We start from the raw sequence: 21,374 nt of genomic DNA on the forward strand, positions 1-21,374 counted from the left end.
CTATTGAACTATATTTACCAAGAACACTTAGCATGGCCTCAGAGGTCTTCCCAAGAGCTTCCACTTTAATGAGTGAAGTGTCATCAATGGAAACCTCCTTGAAGGACAGCGTGTGGATCTTGCCCTGTTCTGACATGTGCACCAGTTTGCTTGGGTGCAGGCGTACATCATTTTTGTACCAGGTTACGGGGATTTTGTCATGAGAGAGTTCAATACTGAACTCTGCTGTCTCACGCTCTTTCACGGTCACATCCTTGATGGGTCTGACAAACTCAAGACGAATACCTAAAATCAAGTAAAACATTGGTTTGATGAAGTTATTTACTTGCTGCAAGTGTGTTGCCATACATGAAATCACACATTCATTTTTGTACCTTGAATGACTAGTTTACTAGACGTTCTTTTGTCCTCAGCTTCAAATGTGTACTTAGCTTCATCTTCATAGGCTGCTGCTTTGACAATAAGAGTGTATCGTTTTCCTTCTGAGACCATTTCAAATTTTTCATCTGCCTTTAGCTCTTGGGATCCCTTCAGCCAACGGAAGGTCTTTGTTACTCTCGACAGTTCACATTCAAATCGTGCCTCATCTTTCTCATACACTTGCACATCACTCAATGATGTAAGGAAGGTAATGGGCAGTTCTGTGAACACAAAAACATTTTAAATTTGCAAGGGTCTGCACATTTTCACAGCTGATGATATATATATTAATAAGTCATGTACAGAAATTTTAAGTGAACAAAGATTACCTTTTACTTTCAAGTTTGCAGCACATTTAGCATTTGCTCCCTGGAAAACCACCTCCCCACTCTGAGCAATTCTACAGTTGTACAGTGTCAAAACATGTTTGGCACCATCTTCAATTATCTCAACGTCCTTATTAAGAAAAAAATGCACATATGTCATATAAGGGGTAAAATACAATATCAGTTTATTTACAAATTAAAAAACAGCATAGGAGTGTATTTTGCAGGCTTACAGGTGAAGGAGAGAGGGCTTCGCCATTCAGTTTCCACTGGCCATGGACATCATCTTCGGAGATTTCCACTTCAAAACGAGCTGTCTCTCCGTCAAAGAGCTCAACGCCATACATAGGTCTGACAACCTTAATGTCACGAGCTGAAATTGAAGAAGTGGCATTTAGAGGCAGAAAAAAATCATAAGCAAATTTAATTTTAAATTTAAAAACAAAATCCAGAATGATCACCTTCAATGTTAATGTTGGCTGATGTCTTGTCTGTTCCACAATCACATACATACACTCCTTTGTCTTTCTGTTCCACTTTCTTAAAGCTGAGGAACCTTCGTTTTCCTTCTGATCTCATGGAAACCATCTTGGAGGCTTTAATTTCAATCTCATTATGGAACCACTTCACAGGGACGTCTTTGCTCAGCTCGCAGTCAAAAGTGACCTCGTCTTTTTCAACTGCAGTGTAGTCTTGAAGCTTGACAACGAAGACTGCATCACCCTCTGCAAAGATTTATATTTATATCAGGACATGTACATATTAAAAGCTGATATTATTATATTCATTCATTAAATATTATACATATTGTACATGTTAAACGTTTTCTTAGGACACTGCAAAAGACAGACAGAGAATAATTATGTAGTTTAACCCAAAGTGTGCTTTATGTTTACAGTAGAGAAAGAAATCTTGTGGCCACAAAATGAGCTGATTCTGTAATGTTCACCAGTGGTTACCAGCCTTAGTTAATTATAAGCGGACTTGCCGTTTTCAACAAAATCAAACTTATTTTAAAAATACAAACAAGGAAAGTATATGAAGAGAAATATTACCTATGACCAGCAACTTAGCCTTGGTTGTGATTCCTTTTGCCTCTGCCTTTATTTGGCAAGTATCATCTAGTGTGACTTCCTTGATTTCTAATGTATGCTTTATTCCTTTAAATTGGATTATCACTGTTCTGCTTGGATGCAGTTTGATTTCGTTTTTGTACCAAGTCACAGGCACATTCTCGTGAGAGAGCTCAATGTCAAACCGAGCCGTGTGACGCTCCTTCACAGTTTGGTCCTTTAATTCTGAGATGAACTTCAACCTCATACCTATAATGTTAGTTTAGTTTATAACACATTCACGTAGAGGATGTCATTTCAAAAATGCACCATCCATTTTAGAGGTAAAATAACTATTCCTCACAATAGTAAATAAATTAATTTACAGGGCAGGATACTCATAAAAATAATGAAAAGATATTGAATCAACCAGTAGTCTAAAATCATTACCACAACAAATTACGATGATCACAACTTACCCTCTACCGTAAGTTTTGCTGTTGATGTTTTGCCCAAGACCTCAATACTGTATTCTCCCTCATCATCAAACTCACAGTTATTTATTATCAAAATGTGCTTTTTTCCATCATCAATGATTTCATGTTTATTTCCAGATGTTATAATATCAGAACCCTTAAACCACATCACTTTAGGCACATCTTTATTGATGGAACACTCAAATTTGGCCTGTTTTCTTTCAGGCACAGAAACATCCTTTAACGGGACAGTGAAGTCTGTTTCCAATTCTGGGAGGTATGACACAACATTATCCTCAGTGGGACATATTTAAATCACCTGTAATTCCATGTGTATTTGCTGTTACCCTTTCTGTAAACAAAAACCTTCAGCATTATCTTACCTTTGACTGTGAGCATAGCACTTGTGACAGCATTCAGAGCTTGGTAGGTAACTTCACCAGCTTGGTCAAGCTGAACATTTTTCAAAGTAAGGAATCGCTTTGTGCCATCAGCTCTGATGTCACAAGTCTTAAAGGAAAACAAACAAACAAACAAAAATAGTATGTACAACTTCCAGCAATGACTGGCAACAACAGCAGCTATGATATGATACACAAGTATTCATATATAAAATATCAACAAAAAAGCATATAAGAGTATGACCATTTAGACAAGACCTACCGGTGACCTTGTTAGAACCTCCCCTTTAAGCTTCCATTCACCAGGCACATCATCCTCAGAGATTTCAGTATCAAACTTAGCCTCCTGCTTCTCAACCACCTCCACACTATCAAGGGGTTTCAGGATCTGAGCTTCACGCTCTAAATAGGTATGAATCATAAGACATACAAACCGTTTTTATTGATGGCTTCAAAGAATGACTACAAACTCAAAAGGCAATGCTGCCTACCTCCAAGTGTTAGTTTTGCTGGATAACGCTTGCCCTCAACCTCCATAGCGTACTCGCCAACATCATTTGGTTGAGCATTCTTAATGGTCAGAGTGATGTCTCTTCCGTCCTTATTGACTTCTGTCTTATCTGTGGGTTCGTTAGGAATTTCGTCATCTCCCTTGAACCACTTCCAGTTTGGAGTGTCTTTGACAAGCTCACACTTGAAGGTAGCACTGGCCTTTGGTTTCACATGTTGGTCCCTCAGCGGTTTCGCCAGCCAGTCTCTAATGATTTCTGTTAAGAAGCACATGTATAAATATTTTGTGTATATGGAAAGTATATTAAAACACCTAGGTTTGGTGGTGTGTAGAAAAAAAAAATGGCTGTTGTAGATAAATATTTCTTACCAATAACTTTTACAGTGGTTTGTGTTTTAAGATTTTCACACTCGCAAGTATAAACACCAGCATCATCATCATTTACGTCTTGGACAGTCACAGCACGCTGCAGTCCGATGATATTGATCTGAAGTTTGCCAGCAATGGGCTCAAGTTCCTTGCCATCCTTCTTCCAAACCACATCTCGGTCTTTGCTTAGCTCACAGTTCAGGTACATGGGCTGTCCTTTGAGCATGGATGCTTCTTCCTCCAGAGTCTTAGTGAATTTAACTGGCAACTCTGTTTAAAGTTGAAATAAATAAATAGTTTTTATTTTCATGATTCACACATAAAAAAATAACACAAAAAAATCAGTTTCAACACAAGTGATAAGCCCTAAAGTGCTGACCTTCTACAATAAGTTTGGCAGTAGAGGTCTTCTCTTTATTCCCGAGCTTGGCAACACATGTGTACTCTCCAGTGTCAGAGAGCTGGACATCAATGATGGCCAGTTTGCGGTCTTTGCCATCAGAGGTAAACTTGTGCTTTGGACTCTCCCTCAGGTTGCTTCCATCCTTCATCCATGTGGTAATAGCAGTAGAGGGAGAAATCTGGCACTCAAATACAGCTGATGAACCAATAGATTCAGCTTCTTGCAACACAATATTCTGAAGCTCCTTCACGAATTTCAGAGGAACCGCCTTAAGCTGGAAAGCAAATGGTGACTCTCCAGGAGGTTTGTCACCTCCGCCACCAGGTCTTCCTCTTCCACGTCCAGGATCACCAGGAGATGGAGTTAGTCTTGCTGAAAATTGTACGGAACAGAGAATGTTGTTATTTCATTAAGTCAATGTTCCATGTGATGTGTTGGTGCTTAAAATATATTAGCAGCTGTAAATTAATTATCCCAAAGTATTCTTTAACTATGTTGATAACTCCTACTCAACATTTAATGTTTTATAGGATTATATATGATATATTTACATGGTGGGGAGAATGTTAAAATGGTTGAGCAGTGACTGTGACCTTTAGTAAAATTGTTCTCCGGTTCTATGTAACATGAACTTACGTTTAAGTCCTCTGCCTCTGCCTCCTGCTGGCTCTTCCTTTGGTTTTCCATCTGTTTAAAATTGTGCAATATTCATAAACAATGGCTCTAAAATGCAATTGTAAAATAAACTATGTTTGTATAGCATATAATGAAACTGAATTACAGAACAATGCAAGCAGATTACTGAAATTAATTATGCAAATGAAGGACATTTGTATTATGAAGTATGAAGAAAAACAATTCACAAACAAACAGCAAAACAACAACAACAAATGACAAGAGATGACCAAAACACATGACTAATGATTAACGAAAGGCAACAGAAATGAAGACTTCATGGGAGGACAAAAATGTGTACTGTTTAATGACATCACATACAAACATGACATACATATAGGATGAAAACTGTCTGTTAAGAAGAATGAATTAGAGGATGGAGATTATGTATGATTATTTGTTGGGAGAGGGTTGGCATGAAACATCGCTGGCGAGGTCTTGGCTCCCATCTCACCTTTCTTGTCACCCACACCTCCAGGTGTTTCAACAGCACCATCCTCCAAGGCCTGATCAAATTCTTCAGGTCTGTAACTTTCATTAGGTGTAAGCTCCCATCCCCATGTTTCTTCATCTTCTTCATCTTCCTCCACTTGTTCTTCAAATATTTCATCTTCTTGTTGAGTTGGAATCCTTTCCAATTCCACAGCTCCAGGAGATAACTCTCTCAGTAATGGTAGAATTGTTTTTCCAGGCTTTAAGGAATGTTCATGATCAGGCTTATCCTCTGGAGGGGAGGTTTTCTTGGGGACCTTTTTCAGCTTAACAGACTCTATAGAATCTTTAGGTGACAACATTTTAGGTTCTTTTACACTGGGCTTCCTCTCCACTCGGATGGAATCAGTCTTTGGTGAAAGCAGCTTTGTCAGCTCCTCTCCTTTTTTAGCAAGTTGAACAGGTTTTAATTTTATTGCCTGTTTGTCCTCCACATCCCTTGGTGAAAGACCTGTCTTTTTTGGAACAATTTGCCTATCTTCTTCCTTTGGACCCTTTTCTGCTTTGCCTATTGGGCTGGTCTTGAGAGCACACGGTTTGTCTTCTGCCGGTTTCTCAGCCTTCGGTGACAGAGCCTTCTTGGGCTCTTCAGTTCTTTGGTCTTTTTCTACTGGTTTTAATAACACTTTCGGTTTTTCTTCAGACTGTTTTGGAACATGTACACTCTTTTTAGCTGATATTGGTTTAGTTTTTTCTTTTGGACTTTTCTCTTTGGGAGGCAAATCCATCGTCTTGATCTTGTCATGCTCTTTGTCTTCCGTTTTGTCTTTCTCTAATTTCTTCATGATGGCTGCCTCCTGAACTGATGATAATATTTCAGGATACTTTAGACCTTTAACTTCTCTATCAGTTGAATCCCGGTAAACTTTATCAGTTGGGATTTCAGCTTTAAGTTCCTTTGTAAATGACAATTTCTCCACCTCTTGGTCTTGGACTGGAGCTGTCTTAGCTTTAATGAATGGCTTTTTGGGCTCTGAAGGGGTTTTATCTACTGTAGGTTGAAGCACAGGTTCTAGCAATTTAGCCTCCTGGACTTGTTTAACTGTGGGTGCTGTTTTTTTCACCTGTGTTTCATCTACATCATGCTCATCCCTCTGAAGTCGTTCCTGTGTCTGAAGAGCAACGGGAACCATCCCATCTTTCTCATCTGTCTTTGGAATAATAACCTCTGATTTACCAGGTTTGACAATGGGTTTCAGCTTCACACTTTCTTCCTCCTTCACTGATAATGTTTTTTTAGATCCTTTTTTGAAAGTTAGGCCAGGAATCTTAGGTTTCTCTTCCTCCTCAGTGTGAATCTTAGCCTTCTGTTTAAGATATGCTTTTGGTGTTTCTGAAGCAATAAATGCCACATCATCACAACACAGATTACACAACACGCAATCACAACACAAAACAAACAACACATATAGGTGTCAATTCCATTTCTAATGGCTGTTCATCTTACTGGAAGGATTAAAGCAACCTTTGTCTGAGCAACAGATGGACTACAGCCTGTAATAAAATAACTACAAAGTGCTGTGGTAAGTGGAGCTGAGGAAAGTTTGAAAGAAGGAGGTAATAGTAATCATATGCCTAAAGGGTGTATAAATATGCTAAGAATCCAATTAATGGAGTTGTTTATCAGATTGAATCAGATGTATTTAAAGCAGCCAATGCCAACAATGATAAATGTATCACTGTATTACTGGTTGAATGGAGAAAACGATATCTATCTCTTTGGTAGTTTGGAATTGTTATAGTTTTTTTCTTATTTTTACAGAAAACAAATGGAAACTTGCACTTCAATGGCAATTGCAACAAATAAAGATTGACAAACAAGACAATAGACACACAATACAGGAATACTAATTAGGAAAACCCCAGAAATAGATTTTATAATAGGATTTTAGTATGATAATAGTAAAATGTCAACTATACCTTTCTGGACAGGTCCAGGGGTTTCAACGGGGCCTTTATCTGCAGACATTAAATTATATTAAACAAAATAAGCAGTTACAGACAATGAATGAATGAAGAAAATATAGTGATAGCATGATAAACAAAGAAATATAGTGATCTGGATAAAATAAATGTGCAGTGTATGCTGTATTATTTCCACTGTAATGTTGCCATAGGTAGATCTGTCAGAACACATTTACATTCAGACAAAACACATTTGTCCAAGTGTTAGCTGTAAGGCATATACAGATGCCTTATACCTAGAGTAAAACATATGTTAAGAGAAGTTAATTTTAAAGGAACAAATTAAGTGGGTTGAAGCTCTGTAACAAAAAAACAGACAAAGCACCAAAGCAATAAAGAAAAGAACAGCAGAGACCACAAGGCAAAACAGACAAGGTAACAGAGACTCTACCTTCAGGGGGAGAGACTGTGTGATCAAGTGGTACTGGCGTTGGTGCCTCAGGTGACAGCTTCTTCTCCATAGCTGGCTCTTTAAATAAAAGTATGCCATTGTCACAAACAAAAAAGAACAACGTGTATGGAAAGAATATGTTTTACAGATCAGACAAATTACATATAAAAAGGTGCACAAACTGAGGAAATAACAGTCTCACTTTGTAACAACAGAAGACAACAGTAGTGACAGTAATATACAGACGACAAGGCAACAGACTTTGTACCTTGAGGAGGAGACACTTTCTTTTCAAGCATTGCCACTGTTGGCTTTGGTGCTTCAGGTGTTGGTTTCTTCTCCACAGGTGGTTCTTTAAATAAAAGCATGCTACTGTCACAATCAAGAAGTAATAACGTACATGGAAAGATTTACTCTATAAAAGAATAGATAATATATGTGTAAAAAAAGAAATGTGAAATAAGACACAACATACAAAGCTAAAGAAACGTAGTGTTAATAATGAAAGAAGAGGTCAGTACACATAGAACATGTAGAAGATATTTAAGAAGATAATCTACCTCGAGAAGATAGGACTTTTTGTTCAAGAGGAATGTCCTTTGGCTTTGGAGCCTCAGGTGTTTTCTTCTTCTCTAGAGTTGGCTCTTTAAGTAAACGCATGCCATTTAAACATGGTAGTGGGCATGGAAAATACAGTGTTACAGAATAGAGGAGAAAAACATGAAACAGAACATAAGACAAGGCTAGTTGGATGAATCCAAAAAATACGACACTGTGTTAAAACAGACAAGACATCAGCAGTGAGAAAAAACAAAAAGCAGAGACTCTACCTCGAGGAGGAGACACTTTTTGTTCAAGTGGTGCCACTGTTGGCTTTGGTACCTCGACTGTTGTCTTCTTCTCCACAGTTGGTTCTTTAAACAAAAGCATGCCATTAACTCAGGTAACATACAGATGCTGTCCATGGAAAGATGTATTGGATTTCACAATAGACAGCATACGTATGGGCATTAAATCAGACACAACAAAGTCATTACAAAGGTAGTAGAGATAATAAACAGATCAAAAATGACAGAAAGAAAAAAGACACAGCAGAAGAGACTCTACCTCGAGGAGGAGAGATTTTTTGTTCAACTGGTCGCATTGTTGGCTTTGGTGCTTCAGGTTTTGGCTTCTCCACAGCTGGCTCTTTAAATGAAAAAAATACTACCATCAAGACCAAGAGATAAAAAAAATGCATATGGAAAGAGCTGCTATGTAACAAAATGTAATGTGGAAAGAAGCACAAAAAACTGTAATAATAATAACACACAATAAACAACAAATATGCAAAATATCACATTGTATTGAAGAAGTGAACAGATCTGTACAAATAACAGCAAACACACCAAAAGAGATTCTACCTTGAGGAGAGATTTGTTTTTCAAGTGGCGCCACTATTGACTTTTGCGCTTTAGCTGTTGGTTTCTTCTCCACAGTTGGCTCTTTAAAAAAAGTATGCCAATAACAGAGTTATTGCTAAGCACATTGTCAACTCTTACTTAAGAAAACAAAATGAGAAGAAGAAGAGCAGCATGATATCCATATCCTTCAAGTTAGCTTTGTGTAAGCCTTTTGGATTGGATTTTGTTGGACATAGTTTTTGTCCAATTTTCTAAGAGATGAGACACACTCAAGAGTGAAGAGGGAAACATTTAAACAAAAACAAAATGACACATTCAAAGACAAGACAATAAGACAATTTCAGTTGCCTACTCAGCAACTCTTGCAAGTCAGGACAAACAACAGATTAGAAAAAGTAAGTAAAGAGTATAGACATTCAATGTAATCCACTTAATTTTCATTTAACCCATTTAAATTTATTTTGCTGAAATACCTCCTTCAGGCATTTTGTACTCTTTCTTCACATCCTCTTTTGGTTTTGCTTGCTGCTCTGCAGAAGCATGTGATATTTGCCTGCTTCCACTTTGCTGGGTCTTTGTTACAGCAGCTTTTGGAGACATGGACCTAGTCTTATCATCTTTTCCCACAGTTTCTTTTTTCTTCTTAATGCTGGGTTGTTTTTGTTTTAGTAGCTCATCTTTTGGTGCCATCATTTTTTCTACAGAATCTTCTGCTTTGTTCACAGTTTTGGAATCAATCATATGTGTAATTGATTTAATCTTGATTTCAGGCATATCTTGGTCAGTCTCTTGTCTTGATAAGGTCTCTACAGATGGAAGAGTGTCTTTCTTCATTGGGACCTCTAGTTCAAAAATTGTTTCACTGTAAGCTACCTCCTCTTTCACACGAAGGCCATCGGCTTGGTAAGATAAAGAGCTTTCAAATGGGACCTTTCCTTCTGAAGGCACTTCCTTCAACTCTTCCTCCATCTTAATTTTCTTAGAAATATCCACCTCATGGATATTTTGCTCAAACCTCTTTGGGGCTAGCAACAGCAGAAAAACATTTAATGAAGTAACAACTCCTTCACAGGTGTCGTCTTATTAAATTTGATTTAAGCACTTAAAATTGTTCAAGGATAATGCATAATCAGTAAAAAACAGAACGGTTTCTATTTTGTTTGTATTACTATATACTAAATACTATTGTATTAAGGGGACCATGTCAATCCTAATGTTCATAATTTTTTTTATGAGATATTCAACAAAACATACACAGATGTATTGTTAAACAAGGGAAATTAAGTGTCTTCTACTTTGTCAGAAAGCAAGTGTTTTCTTATACTGAATAATACTTAAGTATTCTAAGGACCCAAAAGAAAAGAAACCAAATATATGAATACTACTGTTTAGACCAACAACAAAATCTTTGAGCAAACATACCTCTATCAGAAACCATCTCTAAATGCTTTTGAGATTTAGCCACTGATGTTTTCTCAGATGACACTTCCACATGTTTAACTTCAGCCATTTCCAACACTGTCTTTTCAGGCTGATATGTAATATCTTTGCTTTTATGTGATTTTACATCTCTTGAAATCACTTCTTCCATCACTGAAATCACCTCAGTTTTCTTAGAGGCTTCCACTGTTTGCAGTATTTGTTCATCCTTCTTTGAAGTTGCAAGGTCTTTAAAGATGAAAGTTTTTAACCATTGCACAGTGTGGTAGTGCAGAGACAGATTCAACAACACAAAACATTGAAACATGAAGACAAGATGTAAGCAAGTAATTAAAGATCTGAATTTTGATGCCTTCTTAAATGTATAAAGAAAAAATATAACACATAAAAGTAAGTATACTGTTCCTACAGGGATACATTTGTTTAGTGCTAGTCCTTATCTTCTGTGCCAAATTAGATTTTAAACAGCTTTTGTCAGGACCTATATTTGATTTAGCCAATTGTCTTACGTATTGGATTATGGCAAAACATACAACTTATTTTAATCTATAATCACGTATTCCCAGAAAGTTACTGAGAATTACAGACTAACATGACTATATTTAGCATGTATAACATAGATTATCAACCCTTAGGACCAACCCAGCATACCTCTTTCTGGAGCCATATGCACATTTTGGGAAGGTTTAACTACAGTTTTTTTCTCAGGTTCAGAATCTGTAGTTGTAACTTCACCCTCTTTCAACAAAATCTTGACATCCTTACTTTTATGCAAATGTTTTTCCTTTGAAACTGTTTCCTTTATCATTTCTATGTCCTCTACTTCCTCTGTTTTTGCAGCTACAAAATGTATGGATTAAAGAATTTCAATAATCAACCACATGGAAATGACAGGAGAATATTCAACAACACACACGCAAAAAAAATGTATAACCCATGAGGATAAACCCTCAAGATCAACCAAGCATACCTTCAGCAAGAGAAACCTCCATCTTCTTTTGTGTTTTTATCACCACCTTTCTTTCCAAAGGAACTTGTGTAGGTTTAAGTTCAACCGCCTTTTTAAATGTTGCCTCTTCAGGTTCAGTTAAGATTTTCTCACTTTCATAAATTTCTTCTCTCACCCTCCTTTCAATTGTAACTGAAATCTCTTCAGTTTTTTTAGACGTTTCCTTTTCATGGTGTTTTTGTTCAATTCGCTTTTGAGCTGCAAATATTTCTGAGGTAAAATTGTAAGACAGCATTAGGTGCCATCTCAAGATGTGTAAATAGGTTTACAATAACAAAATTATCTAAAGAGGAAAGTAAAACTATGACTTTAGGTTGAGGATTATGTGTTGGGTTTCTAAGATATTACCAAGCATAATCAACTGTGCTATTATACATCATATTTTCTGTGTGTAGTATTAGTAGTAATAGGTATCTTGATTAAATCTAGAAAGCTAGCCCTAGTTGACATTAATTTTCAGTGGCAAGGTGCATTTAAATAGTATTGTGTGTTTAATTAAGTCTGTATAGTGCTAAAGACACAAACAGTGAAGAGAATTAAAGTAGAGTTTAAGTATCATGAAGAGAACCCTCAAGTTAAACCAAGCATACCTCTTGTAGGAGCCATTTCCTTCTCCTTTCGAGGTTTAGAAGTTGGCATTCTCTCAGGAGGCATTTCTTCAACCACTTTGTAAAATTAGAAATGATACCAGAAAAAAGGAATCACATGAACACACACAAGTACAGACAAACACTGTATGAATATTACGAACATTTAGATATGAGATGCATGACACTTAAACATTTCAACAAGAAATGTTCTGTGTCCAAAAGGATTAAAGATTAAATATCAGTTGTAGTAAATGAAGTCTAGGAAGACAAAAGCAGTTCGATGGTACCTGTCTTTGTTGATTCTTTGTGCTGAACTTGCTCAGACTTTGCCGTAGATGGCTTGGTGAGACCGGCGGTTAACTCTGACTTTCTAGTTGGTTCCACCTTTGGAGCCAGTGGAACACTCTCTGTTTTTTTAATGTGTTCTACTGTGGGACGTTCTTTAGAGACTGGTGTTATCTCAGGCTTTTTACTGATCTTTGAAGGTACAGGTGCAGACTCAGAAATCTTAGCCAGTTCTATATTTATCAGCTCTTTAGAGGCTGGTGTAAGCTCTGGCATTTTAACCAACTTTGTTGTTGGTGTTTCTGTGGAACCAAGTACAACTTCCTCCTTTCTTGCTGGTTCAGGTAAAGCAGGTGTAGACTCTTCTTTTCTAATTGGCACAGACCTCTGTGATACAGGTGGTTCTTTTATGGATTGCGTTGCCTTTGGAAGCTCAGGTGCAAGTAAAGGAAGGTCTGATTTTCTGTATAACTCTATAGTTGGTGCTCCTATGTCCTTTGTCACTTCTGGAGCTTTAAAAAAGACACATGTGATTAAACATCTTATGCCCATCACAAAGACTGATAAGAATGACACTCAGCTGAGTGTAAGAAACCAAAGACCAGAAAGACTGATATTAAGAAATCAAGAATTTGGACATGACAAACAAGCCAAACATATTTTAAGATCACCTATAACGGTGAAAAGATTAGTTGAGAGAAAGTAAGACAAGTTTTAAAGACATGCCACTACCAAAATACCCACAACAATTGCAATGTTACAATCACTCTGGTGATTTATGGTTACCTTTTGGTGGAGTCGTGGCAGTTTGAGGGGTTAAAACCTCTTCCCATTTAGTAGTTAAGGCTGGTTGAGGTGCTACCTCTGGCTTCTTGAGGACATCTGATACTTTCAAAGAACATTACAGTTCAGTCAAACAAGTAACAAGTTACATTTGAAAGGACATGGACACATATAAACAAATATAATTAGACAAAACTGAAGTTTGGGATAAACAAGGAGTGGCTTCTTACATGAAGATGTAATTTTGCTAATCACAAGAAATAAAGATTGTGCATACACCGACAGACAGACCATCACACCAAAAAAGACGTAAACAAAGGGACTCAGAGACAATAGAGTAACACACAGACAGCTGTCGGGTACAATACCTTTGACGGGAGGAGACTCAGGTTTCTCTGTAATTGCAGGCTTAGGTTTAGGCTTCAAGTCTGGCTTAGGCTCAGGTTTTGGTGTAATTTTTGGCTCAGGTTTTGGCTCAGCTGTAGGCTTGTGTGCAGCCACTGGTACCTCTTTAGGCTCTGGCTTGGTGGGAGCCACTGGTACTTCTTTAGGCTCTGGCTTGAGGGGAACCACTGGCACCTCTTTAGGCTCTGGCTTGGGGGGAGCCACTGGCACCTCTTTAGGCTCTGGCTTGGGGGGAGCCACTGGCACCTCTTTAGGCTCTGGCTTGAGGGGAACCACTGGCACTTCTTTAGGCTCAGGCTTGAGGGGAGCCACTGGTACCTCTTTAGGCTCAAGTGGCACCTGAGGTTTTGGCTCAGGCACCACAGGAACTGCAGGCTTTGTGACAGCTTCATGCAGGAAAAAGTATTATTAGTATATAAGAGACAACACAAACAGAGGAGAAAGAATTATATAAATATATATATATATATTTTTTTTTTCTTTGTTTAAGTTTAAGATTTTAAAGTAAAGGAACATTGATAAGAATAATAAGACATTTAATTATAAGATCTGTTGAAACTATCACATTGAGGACCGTTTTTACACTGATATTAACAACAACAACAACAAAAACATTACAAACGACATACACAGGGTACTGTTTCAGACACGAACATAGATACAAACCCACACAATCTCAAACTCCTAGACTCCAAACTGGACAACAATACATAAAGAATGAGTGTCAGCACAAAACATAGACATCCATTACTTAAGATGATACCTTTAGGCGTAGGCTGTCCTTTTGTCTCAACCACCTTTACAGAAAGGACTTTTTCCTCTACAGGCTTCTTGACTTCAGGTTCTTGAGAATATCATCAACACAATAAGAATAATATTCAGTAACAGGCAGTATATTTTTATGCATTGTACCAATTGATACCACATACAACATACAAACATACAAACTAGGTTTTTTCTTTGGAAAGCTCAGCAAATTGGAGATACACAGAGCTAAACACTGACATAAATGATTAAGAAAGACAATAACAGACCCAAAGACACTAAGTACCTTTAGTTATAACTGGCATTTTTGGTGCAAAGGTTTCAGGTTCCTCTTCTGGTTTCTTGTAAACCTCAGGTACTTAAAACATATGTTCTCTGTTAATTACTGACTCCAAGCACATGTTTATAAAGTTTTGGCAAACAGACATATAGCATGTTTGCAAATACATTAGCTGAAATGCAAAAACACACAGACACACACACAAATATCTAGTAGAAACGGTAGACCTGTGACAACATAATATTAATTAAAACACACACACACACACGCACACACAGAAATCTAGTAGAAATGGTAGACCTGTGACAACATAATATTAATTAAAACACACACACACACAGACACCCACACACACACACACACACAAATATCTAGTAGAAACGGTAGACCTGTGACAACATAATATTAATTAACACACACACACACACACACACACACATAGATATAAAGACAGGAAACATTATAAACAAACACATTAAAAAACTTCAGATATACTGTCATAAGGAAGTATACTGTTTTCAAAAGTATATTTAAGAAGCTACATTTTGTTAATAGCAAAGCTCATGGCAGCCATAAGCTCCGTCAAGCACAAGCATGTTGTTTTCTTAATACCTCTTTTGGGCTTTTCTTCTGTCTTTTCTGCCACAATTTTGGGAACAATTTCTTCCACTGGCTTCTTTGGTTCTGATGGAAAACAAATACACACTTAGACATACAACAAAAGATTAAACTTAAATACATCTGGACACAGCATTCAGCACATCACATCGGAATTAAACATGTGGGAGGGGAAAGTGAAAAAAAAAACTGGATTATTATTGGTCAGTGGCAGAGAACCAATATTCAAGCAACAAAACAGAATGGTGAGGACATACAAGAGAAATGTAAAAGTACCAAGAGGGTAAGACAGTGTTTACGCACAAAGTGAGCTGAACATTAAGCTTTCAGTTAGCAACATCAAGACTATTGGCCTCTTTATACCTTGATGAGACCTTTTTTTTATTTTTTTTAAGCTCTGCTGCACCAAAATAAGTGCCAAAATAAAAAAGATACTAAAATCTAATCAAAGAAACAAAATAAAATCATTAAAAATATATCAAAATAAAATCGTTATGATCAGGAAAAGTCAAATGGTCAAAATTAAATGCAAAAAGACAAAATACGAGCAAATGGAGTCATTGTTGTTAATTTGTAAATAAATTGTCTTAACAATGTTTGAGTTTTTACACATATATGGATAGACACACTGACACATGGGGGTGAAATGGATGCTTATTGGCTTATTGTATGTAATACTTTGACAAACATGCTGATGAATGAGGATGGAGATGAATTGCTGATGAATGAAGATTCATTATTCATTATTAGAGAGGGGATGGCAGACAACCATGAAGAGTGAGTTGGTCACTGATGGAGTAACATAAGGAAGAGTACCTGAAACATCACTCTTTTCTTCATAATAATATTCAGATGATTCCTCTTTTGAAGGAGAAAGTTTTGAAAGAAGTCCTTATTATTACAACCATGTGTTTTAGTAAATATGTTATTTTAAATTGCTCTAAGCTTTAATAATATCCAGTCTTACCTTTTAATCTAATAATAGATGACATCTCAGACACCTGTATTGTTGTATCAGGAACATCTATATATGTAGAGAGTAGATGTGATTGTGTTAATTATTTACTCTGCTCTAAACTGCTTAGCTTCTGAGAAATGATTAGTCATACTGGCAATGGAAATCTGGGAGTGACTAATATGGTAATATATATATACTAATAGGTAAAGAAGTTTCTTTGGAAATCTCAGCTTTAAAATACTCACCGTAAGAAATTGTTCCTAGATCAATTTCTGTGAAAGGAGGTAAAATATTATTACAAGGGCTCAGGACCCGTAACAAATCAATGAGTCCCATTTTAATATTAATTAATTATTTAATATTTGTTACCTTTGCCTGACAAATAAAGCTCAGCTGTACTTGTAGCTTCACCCATAGGCTCCATCCTCGCAATCACTGAGTATACGCCTAAAAGGTTATTAGTAAAGATATCTGAGTCTTTTTCCTCAAAATGCAAACTTAAACAGCAGTGCTTCTATGATATTTAGACGTACACACCTTCATCCTCAGATGTTACATTACGAATGATCATAAAATGACGTCGTCCCTCACATCTGAAGGCATATTTTGGACTCTCTTTAAGTTCCCAAGTGTCTTTATACCATGTGACCACAGCATTGTCAAAGGACAGCTCGCATTCAAAAGTAGCAGTCTGTCGCTCCTTCACCGCAATGTTTTGGATGCGTTTGGTGAATTGGATTTGATCAGCTACAAACAAGATATGACTTGAATGATTAAGGTCTGCCTTAAAAAGCATACTTCATATTGCATCTCTACTCATTTCAAGATTCAACTGAGTGAAAATACACCAGTTAAGAACAGTCATTATTTACCTACCATTTTGTTCCAACCAAGAATAAGGCCAGTAGGGCCAAGCAGTTCAAGAGCATTAAGAAAAGGTAACAAAGGGAGGTTTATTTTCATGAGAAGTACAGATTGAAGAGGTTAGTGAAAACATGAAACCAATGGATCTAAAGAATACTTAGCTACGTAAAAAATCCTAGCTATGTACTGATACATTTAAACTTCAAGAATGCTATATAGGGGTGTGGATGTTCATATGATAAATGCATGTCTTTGTGTGTGACTTGAGAAGTTGCTGCACTTTAAGGAGCTTGAACTTCTTACCAGGTGAAGGCTTCTGTTCATACTCATTACTCTCTGCAGGAGAGGTTGAACGTTGCCTCAGCACACTTCAAAAACTGTAAGCACATAATAAAACCATTTCTTGAGAGAGGACTTACCCAACACTGAAAGTGCAGCACTGGAGATGTGGGGGCCACAAACAATGCGGTAATTTCCCTGGTCACTCGTCTGGCAGTTCTTGATCTTCAACAAGTGGCGGTCTCCCACTATTTTAATCTCATATTTACTACTGGTTTCAAGTTTCTGTGTGTCTTTGTACCAAGACAGTGTGATTTCTGGGTAGTTGATCTTAATTTCACACTCAAATTCTGCATCTTTATTAACATGGGTTGTTTGATCTCTGATGTCATTAAGCAGGGTAATGGGCTGCAAAAAGAAAATAAGTGCACACCTTATTTAAGCACACATCTTATTACTATTAAAGATGAATTAGCAACAAGAGTATTTTTATGTTGTTTCTGCTTCTTTTTTAAGAAAGAATCATACTTCAGTATGTTCCATTCTCTTCTGCAAATCAGACACAAGCCTAGCCAAATCTTCATCAGAATCTCTGCTGCGTTCACGTTCCTGCTTCAGAAAAAGATTCAGTAAATATGACATGCATTATATAGTAATTATATATTCCCAAGATAAGAATAAAACCACTAAAAATGTAAGAAAGGAATCTACCATTCTTCCACTTTCTTCACCCTTCTCCTTTTTCAGCTGTTCTATGGCCTGCAGAAGGCCACGGTAGTCTGTGATGCCGTACATGCGAGCATATTTCTCATACTCTTTTGGATCTACGTTTCTTAACAACTCAACTATGTCAATATTTTTGTCCTCCTTTGGACTTTTCTGCTTTGATGGTGTCCTGAACAAAGAAGAGAGTCAAATGTCAATCACTGCCTAAAAATTGTTTCCTCTTTAAAAAAAAAAAAAAAGCTTTAATATTTATATAAAAAATTATGCACTCAGTGTTAAACTCACTTTTTCAGTTTAACCATTTTAGGTGTAGCCTCTTGCTTCTCATCAACAGTCAAGTCAGTTTGTGACTCTATCTCTCCATGTTTGTTAGATGCTACACATCTATACTGGCCAGAGTCAGATTTGGTTGTTTCTTTAATCTCCAGTTTGGACTCTTGACCCTTCTGTTCAATACTGATACGACCACCATGAGTCATCTGCCTCCACTTGCCCTTCATCCATTTCACGTTAGGAATGGGATCTCCACCGACTTTAGCGATGAATGTTGCAGTGCCCTCTGTATGTCAGAATGTTATATGACTCCATCATTTAATACAACATTAAATTTCAGCTTCATAACTGCCTACGTACACAGCTTCAAAAGAATCAACAACTTACTCTCAGTGACACGAACACTCTTTGGTTCATCAATGAAGAACAAGTTGTCCAGTTTCTTAACTGCCGCTGGTGCTGCGACAGAGGCTGGCACAGGAGCAGCTCCTGCTTTTTCTGAGTAAACCAGCAGTTTGAGAGCAAAGAGAATAGTTGGATGAAGAGATTTAAAATGTAAAAAAAACTCTTGGTTTGAGTCATTATCTTGAGTACTAGAAGAATATGAAACTTAAATGATATAGCTTTTTCCAAAGCTGTATAAATGTAATGCAAATGTTCTTTAAAATAATTACAAATCAAAATCAAAGCCTAATAGCTTTGGGTCATAATAATCCTGTAGTTACATATGAAAAAAAAAGCTTTTATTTTTCTAACCAAAGTGAATTTAGGAAAGCATTTTGTATTTACTTCATAAGTAAGACCCAACCCAAGTACTAATTTCCAAGTGGTTAATAATGCTTTTTACAAAAAGAACCTTACTTTTCTTTTAAATGTCAAGGGAAAAATACCATATCATACGAAGCAAAGATGACTGCAATGCAACAATATCAAAAACAATGCAAAACCAATCAAATGTTGTATGACAGAAGAGGTATGTTCCTCATCGAGGACATTCATGTAAAGTTACATATTTTGCAACTTGCTTCAATACACCAAATATAAGACAAAAAAGAAAGAATCTGAACATCAAGTAAATTCTTTACTCAAGACTGACATCATACCTATGAGAGTGATCTTGGCCTTGGAAAAGTTGCTACCAGCATTGTTGGTTGCTTTGCACAGGTAGTCTCCTGCATCAGCTTTGGATGCTTTGTCGATGGTCAGTGTGGCAGTGCCATCTATAAATGCAATCTTGATGTTGGCAGAAGATGTCACCTCCCTTCTGTCCTTCATCCACTGAATATTTAGTGGAGCAGAGCCACTGACTTTGCAGCTAAGTTTAAGACTCTCACCCTCATTCACTGTCATAGGCACTAGGGTTGTATCAAAGGTTGGTGGCTTTTGTTCTTCTAAAAAAAGAGAGAAATTAACATTATTAAAATACTTAGAAAATAGTTTTAAACAGAGACATATGCTGAATACATGACTTTCTTTTTTTTTACAGCTTTAAGGACATAAAGCTTGGAGCTAAAACACAATCTGGGTCAGATGAAAGGATTTAAGGGAACAATAAGAACAAAACAGAAATGTGGACTAGCAGGGAGTTTCAGGGAGTTGAGGCTGAGAATTTTATTTTATTTTTTTGAGAGCACAGAGTACTAAACAAATAAAATCAACAACACGAGAACATGTAAAAAATAGATCAAGATTGTTAGAGAAATGAGTAAGAGTAAATGCAAACATTATGTACCTGAGATGCTGACCACCACCTCGCATGAGGCAATACCAGCTTCATTAGCAGCGCTGCATGTGTACATGCCACTGTCTGATGTTTTGGATTGCTTAATAGACAGCACAGCCACATTGTTCTTGAAGATCATGTCACAGTTGTCAGAGCTAAAGATTTCACTGTTGTCTTTGTACCAGTTGATGGTCAGTGGCTGTGATCCAGATACACGACTTTCAAGCTTTACCAGTTTGCCCTCAGTGACTTCAAGGTGCTCTGGGAGTTTTTTAGTGAATGTTGGAGGAATTTTCCGATCTGAAAATGAAACAAACATTAAAATTAGTTATTTACGCTTTTTCAATGATTTCATTTGATTGTATGCAATAAAAATAAAGGGATGTAGAATCTGACACCCCCTTTCATTTTTGTTTTCCATTTAACTACATATTTTTATCAGTTTAAGAATGGTGGGTACTAATTGTTCTGCAAGCAGCAGTTTTTCAGCATTCTTGCTGTATACAAGACTTCAGCTCTTCAAATGTCTGTAGTCACTTTTGTCGATTCTTCTATTTAGAACTTGCCATTATTATCTGGAATGCAGTGAGTCCAATCAAACACACACAATGTATTTATGAAGCCATAGAGTTTTAGCATTTGCAGAATGAAGCTTGATATTGTCTTGCTGAAACAACAATTGACTTCCCAGGAAAGGCGTCACCTTGATTTCAGCATAGGTCTCTCTTAAATTCCAAAATATGCATCCATATCAATTGTGCTTTCAGACATGCAATTACCCAATGAACTAATCTAACATGTGTTTCTAATGTGTTTTGGACCATCTGAGATGAGAATGGGCTCAGAAAACCCTGTAGTGTTTCTGCAAAGCATTGATATATTCATTCTAATTATTTACTCCCCAGCCCATGTGGCTATATTTGCAATGGTACCATAATAGTTTTATATGCAGTGCCATCTGAGGGCTCAAATTTATGCATATTCAACAGTGGTGTCTGGACTCCTGATTTCCTGATTTTTTACACCACATTATGTATGTCAGATGATGAAAGACCTAAATTATTTGCCATCTTACATTGAGCCACATTTTATTTTGAACTGTTTGACTAAACTCTCATGAAGTATTAACAAAGCGCTGAGCCATGAATCCGTGCAAAGATTGAGCCTTTTGTGGATGCTATTTTTATAGTGGTGCTTATAGTGGAATGTTTCAAAACAGAATAACTTGGATATTCTATAAACCTTTTCATTTTTCCCCTATTAATTTGAGTGTGTTCCTTAATTAGTCAATTAATTCATTCTGTTGTTTTCTGTCTTATTTTCTCCGTAATTACTTAATTTTGTTCAACCAGGACAGGGCACTTTTGAATATGCAATCCAACAACATGTTTTTTGGATAGTGGGATGAAATTAAAGCATGGGAAAGGAAAGACCTAAATTCTATTATAAGGGTGTGTATATTTAAAGAACACTACCAAGTTCATTTTATCTT

General features: G+C 36.8%; 1 protein-coding gene across 1 annotated transcript in view; it reads right to left on the reverse strand.

The window, feature by feature from the left end:
- ttn.1 (titin, tandem duplicate 1) overlaps positions 1 to 21,374 on the reverse strand; it is a 153,882-nt gene that overhangs the window by 83,665 nt on the left and 48,843 nt on the right. The window contains 38 exon segments of the mRNA XM_066686859.1: positions 19 to 285; positions 375 to 641; positions 750 to 876; positions 980 to 1,119; positions 1,208 to 1,471; positions 1,802 to 2,068; positions 2,278 to 2,544; positions 2,658 to 2,784; positions 2,938 to 3,077; positions 3,167 to 3,442; positions 3,556 to 3,825; positions 3,935 to 4,330; positions 4,595 to 4,645; positions 5,088 to 6,458; positions 7,046 to 7,084; positions 7,482 to 7,559; positions 7,750 to 7,833; positions 8,312 to 8,395; positions 9,358 to 9,909; positions 11,924 to 11,998; positions 12,211 to 12,720; positions 12,995 to 13,096; positions 13,360 to 13,782; positions 14,160 to 14,240; positions 15,054 to 15,125; positions 15,876 to 15,920; positions 16,027 to 16,083; positions 16,263 to 16,289; positions 16,387 to 16,464; positions 16,555 to 16,764; positions 17,185 to 17,217; positions 17,301 to 17,568; positions 17,689 to 17,772; positions 17,872 to 18,055; positions 18,172 to 18,445; positions 18,547 to 18,657; positions 19,263 to 19,550; positions 19,892 to 20,182. Of these exon segments, the coding sequence (XP_066542956.1) occupies positions 19 to 285; positions 375 to 641; positions 750 to 876; positions 980 to 1,119; positions 1,208 to 1,471; positions 1,802 to 2,068; positions 2,278 to 2,544; positions 2,658 to 2,784; positions 2,938 to 3,077; positions 3,167 to 3,442; positions 3,556 to 3,825; positions 3,935 to 4,330; positions 4,595 to 4,645; positions 5,088 to 6,458; positions 7,046 to 7,084; positions 7,482 to 7,559; positions 7,750 to 7,833; positions 8,312 to 8,395; positions 9,358 to 9,909; positions 11,924 to 11,998; positions 12,211 to 12,720; positions 12,995 to 13,096; positions 13,360 to 13,782; positions 14,160 to 14,240; positions 15,054 to 15,125; positions 15,876 to 15,920; positions 16,027 to 16,083; positions 16,263 to 16,289; positions 16,387 to 16,464; positions 16,555 to 16,764; positions 17,185 to 17,217; positions 17,301 to 17,568; positions 17,689 to 17,772; positions 17,872 to 18,055; positions 18,172 to 18,445; positions 18,547 to 18,657; positions 19,263 to 19,550; positions 19,892 to 20,182 (8,280 nt within the window).

Source organism: Hoplias malabaricus, chromosome 12, assembly GCF_029633855.1.
Source record: "Hoplias malabaricus isolate fHopMal1 chromosome 12, fHopMal1.hap1, whole genome shotgun sequence".
NCBI classification, from domain to species: Eukaryota; Metazoa; Chordata; class Actinopteri; order Characiformes; family Erythrinidae; genus Hoplias; species Hoplias malabaricus.